This window comes from Bos javanicus, chromosome 3, assembly GCF_032452875.1.
Source record: "Bos javanicus breed banteng chromosome 3, ARS-OSU_banteng_1.0, whole genome shotgun sequence".
Taxonomy (NCBI): Eukaryota; Metazoa; Chordata; class Mammalia; order Artiodactyla; family Bovidae; genus Bos; species Bos javanicus.
In genome coordinates, this window is record NC_083870.1 from 18,457,144 (window position 1) to 18,475,296 (window position 18,153).

Below are 18,153 nucleotides of genomic sequence, written 5' to 3' on the forward strand. Positions count from 1 at the left end.
TCAACAACATGCCATGTATGGCTCGATCTTAGCAAAGCAACTCAACGTTAACAAGATTAGCTTTCACGGTATTTATGTGTATTGTATCACCCCTGACCTATTCTTACTTGTTAAGGTATTTTGGTTTAAAGAGACAAGATATTTGAAAACTCGGGATGATTACTATTAAAATCAGAACTGTTTATGCATTAAAATAAAATGAATGATAGGATCTTTTTTTTTTTTTCCCCTTCAGGTTCACTTAAACCTGCAAAAAGATGACCAATCTCTTGAGAAGTGTTGTCACCGTAATTGATACTTTCTACAAATACACCAAGCAGGATGGGGAATGTGGTACACTGAGCAAGGATGAACTAAAGGAACTTCTGGAGAAAGAGTTTCGTCCAATTCTGAAGGTGAGGACCATGTACCAGGACTGAAAACTACTAGCATCCTGTACACTCTCTGTTTATGAGCAAGGAATAGCTAAAAAGTGTGCAATCCCCATGGTCTTTGAGCTCACACTATGAGTAGTACTTTTGGGGGACATCAGAAAGTCTGTTGAGGCAGCATTTATTTTTAAAGAGGTGATCATTTTCTTCCTCCTACCATATAGACCATCAGACTTTTTCATGTCCCCAGGTTTTTCCTTCTAAAAAAGCAAATGATAAATTTGCACTATCAATTTATAAATTACCCTAGCAAATGAGGAAGAAAAGATATAGAGAGGGACATGTATAAGGGGTGTTGATCAAGTAACCAAGGTGACTAAAAACTGAAAACAAAATACAAGAATATTTTTTTCTATTTACTTGGGAAGGACTCAGTTATTAGCTTCAAAATTATAGATCATAACATAGAATATATTAGCAGGCAAGGCTTAAAATGTATGTTAAACACACCAGGTACTGAATTTGGTTTATTCAACTCCCCCTTATTTACCATACCTGAGTATCTACTTCTCCAGCTTAGGTCCTTGAACTGTATGCACTGAGGATCCCAATGGCCTTTATTCTTTTTTATTACCTCTTCACACCTGCTAGGTGTTGTTAGGCTGTTTTAGCCTAAAGTATTTCTTGATTGGATTAAAATACCTAACATCAAACATTCCCTCAGTCGTGTCTGACTCTTTGCAATCCCATGGATTATACAACCCATGGAATTCTCCAGGCCAGAATCCTTGAGTGGGTAGTCTTTCCCTTCTCCAGGAGATCTTCCATCCCAGGGATCAAACCCAGGTCTCCACATTGCAGGCGGATTCTTTACTGAGCCACAAGGGAAGCCTCCCACAATTCTACAGCTTTACCCAGATATTTTAGCTGAGCATATGGACTAGACTGACCAGGTCTTCTTTGGTGTGTTGCTTGTACACAGAACCCGGATGATCCAGACACAGTGGATGTCATCATGCATATACTGGACCGAGATCATGACCGAAGACTGGACTTTACTGAGTTTCTTCTGATGGTATTCAAACTGGCTATGGCCTGCAACAAGGTTCTCAGCAAAGAATACTGCAAAGCTTCAGGGTCAAAGAAGCACAGGCATAGTCACCGACACCAGGAGGAAGAAAGTGAAACGGAAGGTGAAGAAGAGGACGCATCAGGACAAAACTCAGGTTACAGATATTCAAGTTGGAGTGAGGGAGAGGAGCATGGTTATAGTTCTGAGGGCTCTAGGGGAACTCCAAAACACAGACATGAGTCTGGCTCCAGAAGGCTGAGAAGGCAAGGTGGTTTATCTAGCTCAGAGAACCAAAAGAGATCTGGAAAAAGGCACCATGGGTCCAGCTCTGGTTACTCATGGAGTAATGGCAAAGAAAGACATGGTTCCAGCTCTGAAGAACTGGAGGGAAAAAGAAACAAGTCACATGTTAGCCCCTCTAGGGTATCTGGGTATGAATACAATTCTGGATCAAAGAGTGGTAGAGGGAGAGGTCATGGTCATCTGTCATACGAATATGAATCAAACTCTACTCAGGCAAGTTATGCAAGACAAAAACATGGGTCTAGCTCTAAAGGTTCAGAAGATGGTGGGAGGGAAAGTCATGCATGTGGTTCCAGCAATTCAGGTGGGTGTGGAAGACAAAAAAACACTTCTAGTTCTTGTCAGGCAGGTAGATTTGGAGAGCAAGGAAACCAATCTAGCTATACCCAATCAGGTTATCAATCAGGAAGTAGTGGAGAAGGTCATAGATATATCTCAGGAGGTTGGGCCTCTGGATATGGTCAACATGAGCCTAGCTCCTATAGCCAGTCTACTAGGCAGAAAGGATATGGATCTAGAACATGTGGTCAACCACAGAATTGTGGAGGACAACAGGGAACAGGTTCATGTCAGTCCTCTTGTTGTGGACAATATGGGTCAGGAGTAAGTCAGTCTTCTACTTATGGTCAACATGGATCTGGTTCCTGTGGATACTCTTCAAACTCTCATCAAAAGAGGTGTGGTTCAAATGAAACTTCTAAATGTGGTCAACGTAGATCCAGCTCAGGTCAATCTTCTGGCTTTGGCCAACATGAGTCAGGCTCAGGTCAGTACTCTGGCTTTGGACATTGTGGGTGTGGCTCAGGTCAGTCCTCTGGCTTTGGACACCATGAGTCTACATCAGGACAGTCTTGCTATGGTCAACATGGGTCAGGCTCATGTCAGTACTCTGGTGCAGGACAATATGGATCAGGCTCAGCTCAGTCCTCTGGCTTTGGACACCAGAAGTCTATATCAGGACAGTCTACCTGTGTCCAACATGGATCTGGTTCAGGTCAATCCTCGAGCTTTGGCCAACCTGGTTCAAGCTCTGGTCAGTCTTCTGGCTTTGAACACCATGAGCATAGATCACAGCAGTCTGGCTATGGCCATCATGAATTGGGCTCAGGACAATCATCTGGCTTTGGCCAACATGGGTCAACTTCAAATCAGTCTTCTGGCTTTGGACAACATAGATCAGGCTCATGTCAGTCTTCAGGCTTTGGACATCATGAGATTGGCTCAGATCAGTCCTCTAGTGATAGTGAAAGGCATTCAGAAGTCTCACAGAGACACTCAAGATCCGCTCATGGGCAGGCTGGATCTCAACATGGAGAGTCAGGAACCACAGTGAGAGGGAGACACGGAACTGGTCATGGGCAGTTAGGAGACACCAGCAGACATGGCCACTCTAGGCAGGGACAATCTACACGGTCAGGGTCCAGACAGGTGGGGAGACAGGGATCCAGTAACAGTGAGGCTAGTGACAGTGAAAGGCATTCAGAAGTCTCACAGAGACACTCAGGATCCACTCATGGGCAGGCTGGATCTCAACATGGAGAGTCAGGAGCCACAGTGAGAGGGAGACACCGAACTGCTCATGGGCAGTCAGGAGACACCACCAGACATGGCCACTCCAGGCAGGGACAATCTACACGGTCAGGGTCCAGTCAGGTGGGAAGACGGGGATCCAGTCACAGTGAGACTCACGACAGTGAAAGGCATTCAGATGTCTCAGAGAGCCACTCAGGATCCACTCATGGGCAGGCTGGATCTCAACACGGAGAGTCAGGAACTACAGTGAGAGGGAGACACAGAACTGCTCATGGGCAGTCAGGAGACACCAGCAGACATGACCACTCCAGTCAGGGACAATCTACATGGTCAGGGTCCAGTCAGGAGGGAAGACAGGGATCCAGTCACAGTGAGGCCACTGACAGTGGAAGGCATTCACATGTTTCACAGAGCCACTCAGGATCCACTCATGGGCAGCCTGGATCTCAACATGGAGAGTCAGGAACTACAGTGAGAGGGAGACACAGAACTGCTCATGGGCAGTCAGGAGACACCACCAGACATGGCCACTCCAGGCAGGGACAATCTACACGATCAGGGTCCAGTCAGGAAGGAAGATGGGGGTACAGTCACAGTGAGGCTAGCGACAGTGAAAGGCATGCAGGAGTCTCAGAGAGACACTCAGGGTCCACTCATGGGCAGGCTGGATCTCAACATGGAGAGTCAGGAGCCACAGTGAGAGGGAGACACCGAACTGCTCATGGGCAGTCAGGAGACACCACCAGACATGGCCACTCCAAGCAGGGACAATCTACACAGTCAGGGTCCAGTCAGGCAGGAAGACAGAGATCCAGTCATAGTGAGGCTAGTGACAGTGAAAGGCATGCAGGAGTCTCAGAGAGACACTCAGGGTCCACTCATGGGCAGGCTGAATCTCAACATGGAGAGTCAGGAACTACAGTGAGAGGGAGACATGGAACTGCTCATGGGCAGTCAGGAGACACCAGCAGATATGGTCACTCCAGGCAGGGACAATCTACACGGTCAGGGTCCAGTCAGGCAGGAAGACAGGGATCCAGTCATAGTGAGGCTAGCGACAGTGAAAGACATGCAGGAGTCTCAGAGAGACACTCAGGGTCCACTCATGGGCAGGCTGGATCTCAACATGGAGAGTCAGGAGCCACAGTGAGAGGGAGACACCAAACTGCTCATGGGCAGTCAGGAGACACCAGCAGATATGGCCACTCCAGGCAGGGACAATCTACATGGTCAGGGTCCAGTCAGGCAGGAAGAGGGGGATCCAGTCACAGTGAGACTCACGACAGTGAAAGGCATTCAGATGTCTCAGAGAGCCACTCAGGATCCACTCATGGGCAGGCTGGATCTCAACACGGAGAGTCAGGAACTACAGTGAGAGGGAGACATGGAACAGCTCATGGGCAGTCAGGAGACACCAGCCAACATGGCCACTCCAGGCAGGGACAATCTACATGGTCAGGGTCCAGTCAGGCAGGAAGAGGGGGATCCAGTCACAGTGAGACTCACGACAGTGAAAGGCATTCAGATGTCTCAGAGAGCCACTCAGGATCCACTCATGGGCAGGCTGGATCTCAACACGGAGAGTCAGGAACTACAGTGAGAGGGAGACATGGAACTGCTCATGGGCAGTCAGGAGACACCAGCCAACATGGCCACTCCAGGCAGGGACAATCTACATGGTCAGGGTCCAGTCAGGCAGGAAGAGGGGGATCCAGTCACAGTGAGACTCACGACAGTGAAAGGCATTCAGAAGTCTCACAGAGCCACTCAGGATCCACTCATGGGAAGGCTGGATCTCAACATGGAGAGTCAGGAACTACAGTGAGAGGGAGACACGGAACTGCTCATGGGCAGTCAGGAAACACCACCGGACATGTGCACTCTGGTCATGGACAATCCACATGGTCAAACAGACAATCAAGTCACACTCATGCCCATTTTGGTAAAAGTCATTCTACGTCACAGATCAGTGGCAGACAAAGACATAGATCAGATCAAGCCTGGAGACATGGCAGTTATGGGAGTGCCGAATATGACTATGGGCAGTCTGGTTATGGACCTTCTAGTGGTAGCAGAACAAGCAGTCATAATTCTAGTCCTTTTAGGTCAACAGACCAAGCTGCAACCAAGCGAGCATCTAGTCATGGACAATCAGTTTCTAGTTTTGACTACATGGGATCAAAAGCAACTGAAAAAATAGGAAGACAAGATTCAAGTCCTGGACAATCAGAGATAAGTGATGGGAAGTCAATTTATTCCCATAATCATTCTGGATTTTGTACAACTGGAGGACAGGGATCTAGTCATAGACATTCAGTAGCAACTCAGGCACAGTCAAGAGATATCCATGTTCAGTCTGGAAGGTTGGGGTCTACTCATAGCAGTCAGCTTAGTAACCACTCTGCCTCTAACCATGGAAAACCCTTATCAGCCCACAGCCATTCAGATTCTAGTTCAACTAGAAGTCAAAGATCCCATAGTGATAGTAAGGAGTATTGGGGGGAAAATATTCATGAACAATTAGAATTGAGGCATAGACAATCAGAGTTCAATACAATAGACGTACATGAATCCAACCAGCAGCACTTAGGAGATTCATCTTCTCATGATCTGGTAAGATCCAGCACAAATTTAGCAACACAAGGATCAAGTGATGGACAATCAGGACATATCCAGGGTCAGTCTGGATTCAGCACCAACGAAAGACAAGTATATAGTCATGGCCAGTCAAGGGACAGCTATGGGCATTCAAGTGGCAGTCACTCACTTGATAGCCAAGCCCCTTTGGGAATTGAAGAAAAATAGTTTTAGGTATTTATCAAGCAGTGTAACCACATGGAGTGGGGAAAGGCAAAAGCAAGAGTCTGGATCAAGTCCGTCAGGGACCATGAGAAAATACAATCAGGATGTTGATGATAAGCAGACAGGAGACTCTGAGGTCAGAGGTTACCATGGAAGAGAGAGAACAGATTCAGGTTCCTTGCAACACCCCACTCTATGAATATATCAAAGAACAAAGGTGCTATTACTTTGAATAATAATTTGAAACCAAAGGAAGACAAACTAACTCAAGATAAGAAATAATCCAAAGGAGAAATGAGACACACAACATGGAATTAAGATATTTAACATGATCCTTTCTTTTGGTAGTGGGGGTATATATCTGATTTTCTATTTAACTGTGGTACTGTATTCTATTTCTTTTCTTTGGTACAAGGCATTTTTGTAAGGCTCCATAATCATTGAGCTCTTAGAAAATAGTGGATAGAAGAAGTAAATTGCATTTGGGACATATTTAGAACTATATGACAAAGTGATTGGATGCTCTGGAATAAAGTGAGCATTTAAAAATAATTTTATATATTCCAGGTTGATTTAATTGATTGTTGATAAACCTATCCAAGAAGCTCAGAGACATGGTCTAGGAGTCAAAATTTCTCTAATAACATTGTAACATATTCTGTGTCCTAAACAACAAAAAAAGTAGTAGTTTAAGATTTAGAATATTTGCATCTTTTGTACCACCACTGGAACACTCTACTGCTGTTTTTTAATTTATTGTCATGACCACCTGGATACAGGATCCAGAAAATTGTATTGCATAAAAATTGACAATAAACATTTCATCAAGTTACATTTTGTCTTCTCTTTCATCCTCACAAAAACAAATACAGCCTTCTGCTATGGGGTCAGATGCATATTTCTGTTTTCTACCTTTGGACACCTAGATGACAGGAAAATATCTGGATACTATTCAAAGTCCAAAGAAGGCAAAACTCAATCACATTTATCTTTTCCTCAGTCTAATCACTGTCCAAAGCATTTATAAGAAGAAATGTTTTATATTGAGGAGTTGATCTCAGATACTTTAGTCAACTGTGATTATCAGAGCAATCATTATTAAACATAACCCCAAGTGGCTATTTCCTGAGACCACACAACCTCTGAAAATAATATTGATGAGTCACAGACTTTCTCTGTCAAAGACATTAATTGAAATATCCCTTAGCAATGGAGGCTAATGGGGTCCTGTAATTTCTAGTCAAATAAAAACAATTAAAAGTATACTCCTCCCTAGCAAGAAAAATATGTGAGTTTATTATAAACAGAAAGAGACATAACAAGGAGTAGAAAAATAGGTACAAAAAATAATAACTCAGTAGAAAGTTTATTGATATAAAATCAAAAAGCAAAGTTCACAATGTGAAAACTAGTACAGACTTTAAAGATCATTCCCATAATTTACAGATTAAAAGAAAAAAATCAAAGCAAAGCACATTTACTCTAACCAAAATGAGTGATAATTCCTTAAATCAGAATCTGATGCTCCATCATCTTCTCCTCCCCCCAGAAACTCGAGCTTCTTTTTTTCCACCTTCACCTTTGGATTTCAAACTAAAGTACAATTCATCAATGGGTGTTCAAGATTGCAAGCCACTATTAGAGAAAGAAATTATATGAAAGACCAAAAGAATAGTCTCATTCCTCTGATTAAACTTAGAACATGTTCTATCCAGCTTTTAACATTTTATTTTAAGAACTATCCAAATTTTAAGTCATGCTATTTGAGAAATAGAACACTAGTCATATTACTTTATTAGTGGAAGAAAATAAAATTATTGTTATACTAGTAGTGACACACATACAAATAACTGAGTATATGTGAGAGTTGGACCCTAAAGAAAGCTGAGCACCAAAGAATTGATGCTTTAGAACTGTGGTGTTGGAGAAGACCCTTGAAAGTCTCTTGGACAGCAAAGAGATCAAACCAGTCAATCCTAAAGGAAATCAGTCCTGAATATTCATTGAAAAGACTGATGCTGAAGCTGAAACTCCAATGCTTTGGCCACCTGATGTGAAGAACTGACTTTTTGGAAAAGACCCTGATGCTGGGAAAGATTGAAGGCAGGAGGTGGGGACAACAGAGGATGAGATGGTTGGATGGCATCACCGACTCAATGAACGAGAGTTTGAGCAAGCTCCGGGAGTTGGTGATGGACAGGGAAGCCTGGCGTCCTGTGGTCCATGGGGTTGCAAAGAGTCAGACACGACTGAGACACTGAACTGAACTGAATTGATATGGTAGTTAACTCTAAATGGTAACCAATTTATATCTATATATCCATCATTTATATGCTTTATATGCATATATATGCAAATTTATATCAATCATTATATATGCTTTATATATAATTATAATTCCATTATATTTCATCATTGAATAAATGCTAATTACCAAAGAATCATTGGAAATTTAAATATCATGTTTAATCTCACCCAAACAAAATCTATTGTAGGTTAAGTAAATGAGACTCAAAGAGATTAACTTGCCCCTGTTGTGCAGATGATTGGAAGTGCTGCTATGATCCGGGTATAGGTTTCTGATTCTTAAACCAAAGTACTTTCCATTCTTCCAGGGGCTCTGCACTCCATTCATTTGTAATTTCCCCACTCTTTAATCTCTAAATATGAAATTTAGAAGTGTATAAAACTTTACCAGTTCCTTGAATCAATGTTAATTTGCCTTTACTCTGTGAGTGTATATTTATCAGTGATACCCATAATTCCTTGACCAAACTCATCTAAAGTATAAATATAATGGAAAAAATTATATTCCAGACTGTTAAGATGACCAATGATTTGCTTTAGTCAAATTGAAGGCAATTACCCATTATAAATTATACCAAAAGTTTTCTAAAATAATTCAAAAAGAATTACATATTCCCCTTCTAAGATGAAAGGTAAAAGTGAGACAGCAGGTATGCTCTACAAGGTCAAAGGTTAGAAACTGGAGTGCATACATATGGAACCCTTGTGAAGAGTTGAATTAGATGCAGTTCTGTTGAGAAACGAGTCATATGGTGTGTACAATCAGAGATTTTCCCTCTACTATGACCTGTGTATCAGTATTCTATGGATAAAACATTTCTGTGCCAAAGGATACTAAGTGAAGTCAAAGCATTCTTCAAAGCATGTCTGTACTGCCAGGGAGGCACATATGGCATTGAGGAGAAACTCTGAGTGGCCAAATTAGGAGCACCAAAGAAAAAAAATTCTTCTTTCCTTAAACTTTCTAGATAAAGATGACATTTAGATATGGGAAACTGAAGGTCAGTTTAAACTGGACATACTGCATGCATATTGGTTGTTTTGTTGGAGTGTAAGTCATAGTCTGGGGTTTCCTTGGTGGCTTAGATGGTAAAGAATCTGCCTGCAATGCAGGAGGCCTGGATTCAATCCCTGGGTCAGGAAAATCCCCTGGAGAAGGGAGTGGCGACCTAGTCCAGTATTCTTACCTGGAGAATTCCATGGACAGAGGAGCCTTGCAGGCTATAGTCCATGGGGTCAAAAAGAGTCAGACATGACTGAGCGACTAACACTACTACTACTGCTAAGTCATAGTCCTGTGTTATGAGAGACTTCTGTGTTTTGAGTTATGAGATAACCAGAAAGGACCTTTTAAAATAATACTACACATAGTTTATTTTTATGTATGGCATTAAAGAATGTTTTAATTTCATTCTTTTACACATAGCTGTCCAGTTTTCCCAGCACCATTTATCTCCATTATATTGTCTTGCCTCCTTTGTCAAAATCCCCAGTGGCTCAGTGGTAAAGAATCTGTGTGCAACGCAGGAGACTAGCAGGAGATGTGAGATTGATTCCTGGGCCAGGAAGATCCCCTGGAGTAGGAAATGGTAACCCAGTCCAGTATTTTTGCCTGTGAAATACCATGGACAGAGGAGCCTAGTGAGCTGCAGTCCATGGGTTCACAAAGAATCAGACACGACTGAGCAACTCAGCAACAACCTTTGTCATAGATTAACTGATCATACATGTGTGGGTTTATTTCTGGGCTTTCTATCCTGTCCCATTAATCTATATTTGTTTTCCGTGCTAGTACCATACTGTTTTGATGATTATAGTCTTGTAGTATAGTTTGAAGTCAGGGAGCTTGATTCCTCCAGCTTCATTTCTCTTTCTCAAGATTGCTTTGGCCATTCAGGGTCTTTTGGGTCTCCACACAAATTTAAATTTTTTTTTGTTCTAGTTCCGTGAAAAACTGTTGATTTGACAGGAATTTCATTGAATCTGTAGATTGCCTTGGGTGGCATAATCATTTTGACAAAATTGAGTCTTCCAATCCAAGAACATGGATTAAACATCCAAATGTAATACCAAATATTGTAAAACTCTTAGAGGAAAACATAGGAAGAACATTCTTTCACATAAATCATAGCAAATTATTTTTTGACCCATCTCCTAAAGTAATGGAAACAAAACCAAAAATAAACAAATGGGACCTAATGAAACTCAAAGGCTTTTGCACACCAAAGGAAATCATAAATAAAATAAAAAGAGAACCCACAGGATGGGAAAAAATATTTACAAACAATGCAACTAACAAGGGATTAATATCCAAAATTTACAAACAATTCATGCATCTCAATATCAAAAAAAAAATCCAATCAAAAAATGGGTGGAAGGCCTTTATAGGCATTTTTCCAAAGAACATATACAGATGGCTGAGAGACACATAAAAAGATGCTCAGTAGCAGTAACTATTAGAGAAACTCAAATCAAAACTATAATGAGATATCACCTCACACCAGTCAGAATGACCATTATTAAAAAGTCTATAAACAATAAATACTGGAGAGGGTGTGGAGAAAAGGGGGTCCTCCTACACTGCTGGCAGGAATGTAAATTGATATAGCCACTATGGAGAATAGTACAGAGGTTACTTAAGAAGCTAAAAATAGAACCGCCATATGATCCAGCAATCCCACCCCTGGGCATATATCCAGAGAAAACTATGATTTGAAAGGGCACATGCACCACAACGTTCATTGCAGGGCTATTTACAATAACCAAGATGTAGAAGCAACTTAAATGTCCATTGCCCAATGAATGGATGGATAGAGAAGGTGTGGTATATACAATGGACTGTTACTCAGCCATTTAAAAAAATGGAATAATAGCATTTGCAGCAACATGGATGGACTTAGAGATTATCATATTAAGTTAAATAAGCTAAACAGAGAAAAACAAAATATTATACAATATTACCTATATGTAGAATCTAAAAAGATACAGATAAATTGTTTACAAAACAGAAACAGACTCACAGATTTTAGAAAGCAAACTTGTGGTTACCAAAGGAAAAAGTAGGGGGAGAGAAAAACTGGGAGTTTGGGATTGACTTACCCAAACTATTATATTTAAAATAGATGATCAACAAAGACCTACTGTATAGCACAAGGAACTCTACTCAATATACCACAATAACAAAAAGGGGAAAATAATTTGAAAAAGAATGTATATATGTATCTGCATAACTGAATCACTTTGCTGTATACCTGAAACTAACGCAACTTTGTAAATCAACTATAATCAAATATAAAATAAAAATAAATAAAAATACTACATGCAATAAAGGTGAGTATACAAGCTATGGCAGCAATGAGAAAAAGGATGTAGAACAAGAAAAAGATCATGACTGAGGCAATGTTGGATTTGACTGGAAATGAATCCAGCCAATAAACAGAGGTCAGCTTCTTCTCTAATAATAAACCATTTGGCATAATTAAAAGGCCACTAACCCAGACTCTTACACCTATTCTAAGCAACATTTTACCAGCTTTGGGGAGTATATTAAGTGAAAGTGAGACAAGTTCTACTTACTAAATACATAGAGGTACCAGTCAGGTCAGTTCAGTCGCTCAGTCGTGTCTCTTTGCGACCCCATGAATCGCAGCACGCCAGGCCTCCCTGTCCATCACCAACTCCCGGAGTTCACTCACACTCACGTCCATTGAGTCAATGATGCCATCCAGCCATCTCATCCTCTGTCTTCCCCTTCTCCTCTTGCCCCCAATCCCTCCCAGCATCAGAGTCTTTTCCAATGAGTCAACTCTTCGCATGAGGTGGCCAAAGTACTGGAGTTTCAGCTTCAGCATCATTCCTTCCAAAGAAATCCCAGGGCTGATCTCCTTCAGAATGGACTGGTTGGATCTCCCTGCAGTCCAAGGGACTCTCAAGAGTCTTCTCCAACACCACAGTTCAAAAGCATCAATTCTTTGGCGCTCAGCCTTCTTCACAGTCCAACACTCACATCCATACGTGACCACAGGAAAAACCATAGCCTTGACTAGATGGACCTTTGTTGGCAAAGGCATGTCTCTGCTTTTGAATATGCTATCGAGGTTGGTCATAACTTTCCTTCCAAGGAGTAAGTGTCTTTTATTTTCATGGCTGCAGTCACCATCTGTAGTGATTTTGGAGCCCCCAAAATAAAGTCTGACACTGTTTCTTCTGTTTCCCCATCTGTTTCCCATGAAGTGCTGGGACCGGATGCCATGATCTTCGTTTTCTGAATGTTGAGCTTTAAGCCAACTTTTTCACTCTCCACTTTCACTTCCATCAAGAGGCTTTTTAGTTCCTCTTCACTTTCTGCCATAAGGGTGGTGTCATCTGCATATCTGAGGTTATTGATATTTCTCCCAGCAATCTTGATTCCAGCTTGTGTTTCTTCCAGTCCAGCGTTTCTCATGATGTACTCTGCATAGAAGTTAAATAAGCAGGGTGACAATATACAGCCTTGACGTACTCCTTTTCCTATTTGGAACCAGTCTGTTGTTTCATGTCCAGTTCTAACTATTGCTTCCTGACCTGCATACAGATTTCTCAAGAGGCAGATCAGGTGGTCTGGTATTCCCATCTCTTTCAGAAGGTACCAGTAGACATTTATAAATACTCTATTTGTATTATGAAGCTATTTGACACAAGGAAGTATAGAATTTGCAAGGCATTTGTTCATTTTTTAAAAATTATTTAGATACATTAAATTTTCTCTTATATTACCTATTTTGTTCATTTTTCCATGATGATCACTGATGAAAATCTTATGATTTCCTAATGACTACAATAAAATAATTATAAAAAAAAGATGAAATGGAGAATCACTCTCTGTTTCCAAACACTTAGATGTGTTTCTGGCTTTACCAACTTTTTCTAGGATTAAAGTTTCAAAGGTTTACTGGTCTTCAGTCCTTCATTAGAACATAGACATGAAGGGTAAGTGAAGCAGTTTCCCATAGTGAGGCTACTAGAGAAGAGGAAACAGAGAGAGAATTTGAAATATACAAATGAGATGGTCTGCTGAGGGGGTTGGGGGGACAGGACTTAAGGACTCAACAACTTAGATTCCAGTATAGGTAAATTAGCCCCCTCTAATGATCCAGCTCCAGGTGTTTCTTGACTTCCTACTTTTGCATTCCAGTCCCCTATAATGAAAAGGACATCTTTTTTGGGTGTTAGTTCTAAAGGTCTTGTAGGTCTTCATAGAACCGTTCAACTTCAGCTTCTTCAGCATTACTGGTTGGGGCATAGACTTGGATTATTGTGATATTGAACGGTTTGCCTTGGAAACGAACACAGATCACTCTGTCGTTTTTGAGATTGCATCCAAGTACTGCATTACGGACTTTTTTGTTGACCATGATGGCTACTCCATTTCTTCTGAAGGATTTCTGTCTGCAGTAGTAGATATAATGGTCATCTGAGTTAAATTCACCCATTCCAGTCCATTTGAGTTTGCTGATTCCTAGAATGTCAACATTCACTCTTGCCATCTCTTGTTTGACCACTTCCAATTTGCCTTGATTCATGGACCTGACATTCCAGGTTCCTATGCAATATTGCTCTTTACAGCATTGGACCTTGCTTCTATCACCAGTCACATCCACAGCTGGGTATTCTTTTTGCTTTGGCTCCATCCCTTCATTCTTTCTGGAGTTAGTTCTCCACTGATCTCCAGTAGCGTATTGGGCACCTACTGACCCAGGGAGTTTCTCTTTCAGTATCCTATCATTTTGCCTTTTCATACTATTCATGGGGTTCTCAAGGCAAGAATACTGAAGTGGTTTGCCATTCCCTTGGCCAGTGGACCACATTTTGTCAGATGTCTCCACCATGACCCGCCCGTCTTGGGTTGCCCCACAGGCATGGCTTAGTTTCACTGAGTTAGACAAGGCTGTGGTCCTAGTGTGATTAGATTGACTAGTTTCCTGTGAGTATGGTTTCAGTGTGTCTGCCCTCTGATGCCCTCTGCAACACTTACCGTCTTACTTGGGTTTTTCTTACCTTGGGCATGGGGTATCTCTTCACAGCTGCTACAGCAAAGTGCAGCCACTGCACACCTTGGACGAGGCGTATCTCCTCACCGCCGCCCTTCCTGACCTTCAACATGGCATAGCTCCTCTAGGCCCTCCTGTGCCCACACAGCTGTGGCTCCTTGGACATGGGGTTGGCCCTCCTGGCTGTCACCCCTGGCTTTGAGCATGAAGTAGCTCCTCCCAGCCGCTACCCCTGGCCTCTGGTGTGGGGTAGCTCCTCCCGGCCGCCGCCCCTGACCTCGGACACGAGGTAGCTCCTCTCAGCTGTCGCCCCTAACCTCGGATGCCGGGTAGCTCCTCTTGGCTGCCACCCCTGACCTCGGTCATAGCAAACACCCTCTTCCAACAACACAAGAGAAGACTCTACACGTGGACATCACCAGATGGTCAACACCGAAATCAGATTGATTATGTTCTTTGCAGCCAAAGATGGAGAAGCTCTATACAGTCAGCAAAAAAAAGAACAGGAGCTGACTGTGGCTCAGACCATGAACTCCTTATTGCCAAATTCAGACTTAAATTGACGAAAGTAGGGAAAACCACTGGACCACTCAGGTATGATCTAAATCAAATCCCTTATGATTATACAGTGGAAGTGAGAAATAGATTTAAGGGCCTAGATCTGATAGATAGAGTGCCTGATGAACTATGGAATGAGGTTCGTGACATTGTACAGGAGACAGGGATCAAGACCATCCCCATGGAAAAGAAATGCAAAAAAAGCAAAATGGCTGTCTGGGGAGGCCTTACAAATAGCTGTGAAAAGAAGAGAAGCAAAAAACAAAGGAGAAAAGGAAAGATATAAGCATCTGAATTCATAGTTCCAAAGAATAACAAGAAGAGATAAGAAAGCCTTCCTCGGTGATCAATGCAAAGAAATAGAGGAAAACAACAGAATGAGAAAGACTAGAGATCTCTTCAAGACAATTAGAGATACCAAGGGAACATTTCATGCAAAGATGGGCTCAATAAAGGACAGAAATGGTATGGACCTAACAGAAGCAGAAGATATTAAGAAGAGGTGGCAAGAATATACAAAAGAACTGTACAAAAAAGATCTTCATGACCCAGATAATCACGATGATGTGATCACTGACCTAGAGCCAGACATCCTGGAATGTGAAGTCAAGTGGGCCTTAGGAAGCATCACTACGAACAAAGCTAGTGGAGGTGATGGAATTCCAGTTGAGCTATTTCAAATCCTGAAAGATGATGCTGTGAAAGTGCTGCACCCAATATGCCAGCAAATTTGGACAACTCAGCAGTGGCCACAGGACTGGAAAAGGTCAGTTTTCATTCCAATCCCAAAGAAACGCAATGCCAAAGAATGCTCAAATTACCACACAATTGCACTCATCTCACACCCTAGTAAAGTAATGCTCAAAATTCTCCAAGCAAGGCTTCAGCAATACATGAACCATGAACTTCCTGAGGTTCAAGCTGGGTTTAGAAAAGGCAGAGGAACCAGAGATCAAATTGCCAACATCCACGGGATCATGGAAAAAGCAAGAGAGTTCCAGAAAAACATCTATTTCTGCTTTATTGACTATGCCAAAGCCTTTGACTCTGTGGATCACAATAAACTGTGGAAAATTCTGAAAGAGATGGGTATACCAGACCACCTGACCTGCCTCTTGAGAAACCTATATGCAGGTCAGGAAGCAACAGTTAGAACTGGACATGGGACAACAGACTGATTCCAAATAGGAAAAGGAGTACGTCAAGGCTGTATATTGTCACCCTGCTTATTTAACTTCTGTGCAGAGTACATCATGAGAAAAGCTGGACTGGAAGAAGCACAGCTGGAATCAAGATTGCTGGGAGAAATATCAATAACCTCAGATATGCAGATGACACCACCCTTATGACAGAAAGTGAAGAGGAACTAAAAAGCCTCTTGATGAAAGTGAAAGTGGAGAGTGAAAAAGTTGGCTTAAAGTTCAACATTCAGAAAACAATGATCATGGCATCCGGTCCCATCACTTCATGGGAAATAGATGGGGAAAGAGTGGAAACAGTGGAAACAGTGTCAGACTTTATTTTTGGGGGCTCCACAATCACTACAGATGGTGACTGCAGCCATGAAATTAAAAGACGCTTACTGCTTGGAAGGAAAGTTATGACCAATCTAGATAGCATATTGAAAAGCAGAGACATTACTTTGCCAACAAAGGTCCGTCTAGTCAAGGCTATGGTTTTTCCTATGGTTTTTCCTATGGATGTGAGTGTTGGACTGTGAAGAAGGCTGAGCACTGAAGAATTGATGCTTTTGAACTGTGGTGTTGGAGAAGACTCTTGAGAGTCCCTTGGACTGCAAGGAGATCCAACCAGTCCATTCTGAAGGAGATCAGCCCTGGGATTTCTTTGGAAAGAATGATACTAAAGCTGAAACTCCAGTACTTTGGCCACCTCATGCAAAGGGTTGACTCATTGGAAAAGACTCTGATGCTGGGAGGGATTGGGGGCAGGAGGAGAAGGGGACGACAGAGGATGAGATGGCTGGATGGCATCACTGACTCGATGGACATGAGTCTGGGTGATCTCCAGGAGTTGGTGATGGACAGTGAGGCCTGGCCTGCTGCGATTCATTGGGTCGCAAAGAGTTGGACACGACTGAGTGACTGAACTGAACTGAACTGAAAAGATGTCATATTACACTTATTTTTCTCATTACTCATTCTTCACTGAATAATGTTTGGAGATGTTGATTTATATAAATCTAGTTCATTCTTTTTGCTATAGAATTCTGTGGTATAGATACACTGAATTTTATTTAGCCACCCATCTATTGGTGGGTATTTAGGTTGCTTTCAGTTTTTTCAGTATTGTAAACAATGCTGCGGTTAGTATCTTTCACTTGTCTTCTTGTTCACATATATGTTTTTCTAGGGCGGATACCTAGAATGGAATTACTGGCAGATAGGTTATGTGCAATTTTTAATTTAACAGATATTCCCAAAGTATCCTCAAAAGTAATTGTATCAAATTACTCTCCTATGATTAGTATATGAAAGTTCCCTTCCCCCAACACTGGGCCAAAAGTTAGTATTACCAACTTTAGAAGTTTTGTTAATTTTACAGGTAAATGATAGCATCTATCATCATTTTAATGTCTCTTCCTGAATACCAGCAAGTTAAGTGTTTTCTCTAAATTGTATTCTTTGTTGGGTTTTCTTTTATTTTTCTTTATTTTTTTATTTTTTGCCATTACCATCCAATCTTGAGTGTAAATAAGGGAAGCAAGTCATTCCAAACACAGGGTAGTAATGAACAGTTACTATTCACTTCATTTGAGCACAGATAAAATTTTTTTTAACTTTTTTATTTTTGACCCCTTTCATCCATTTGTCCCACCCACATCCCAACTGCCTCTACCTCTGGGAAACACCAATCTGTTCTTTGAATCTGTGAGCTTGTTTTGTGCCTGTGTGTGTTGTTGTTGATGATGATGATGGTTTAGATATGACATGTAAAAGAAATCATACTGTATTTGTCCACTCCAGTATTCTTGCCTAGAAAATCCCATGGACAGAGGAGCCTGGGAGGCTACAGATCGTGGGGTCACAAACAGTCAGACGTGACTGAGCACACATCTGACATTTCACTTGGTACAATGCCCTCGAAGTCCATCCATGTTGTCGTAAGTGTCATTTTCTTTTTTTTTTTTTCCCTGAAAATATTACATTGGGTGTGTGTG

At 41.8% G+C, this 18,153-nt stretch overlaps 1 protein-coding gene across 1 annotated transcript in view; it reads left to right on the forward strand.

Moving 5' to 3' along the window:
• The first annotated feature begins 219 nt into the window (after window positions 1-219).
• The window catches only part of FLG2 (filaggrin 2), a 32,178-nt gene continuing 14,244 nt past the window's right edge, over window positions 220-18,153 (forward strand). The window contains exons 1-2 of the mRNA XM_061412992.1: window positions 220-395; window positions 1,354-5,183. Of these exons, the coding sequence (XP_061268976.1) occupies window positions 258-395; window positions 1,354-5,183 (3,968 nt within the window). The 5' untranslated portion in view covers window positions 220-257. The remainder of the gene's footprint in view (window positions 396-1,353; window positions 5,184-18,153) is intronic.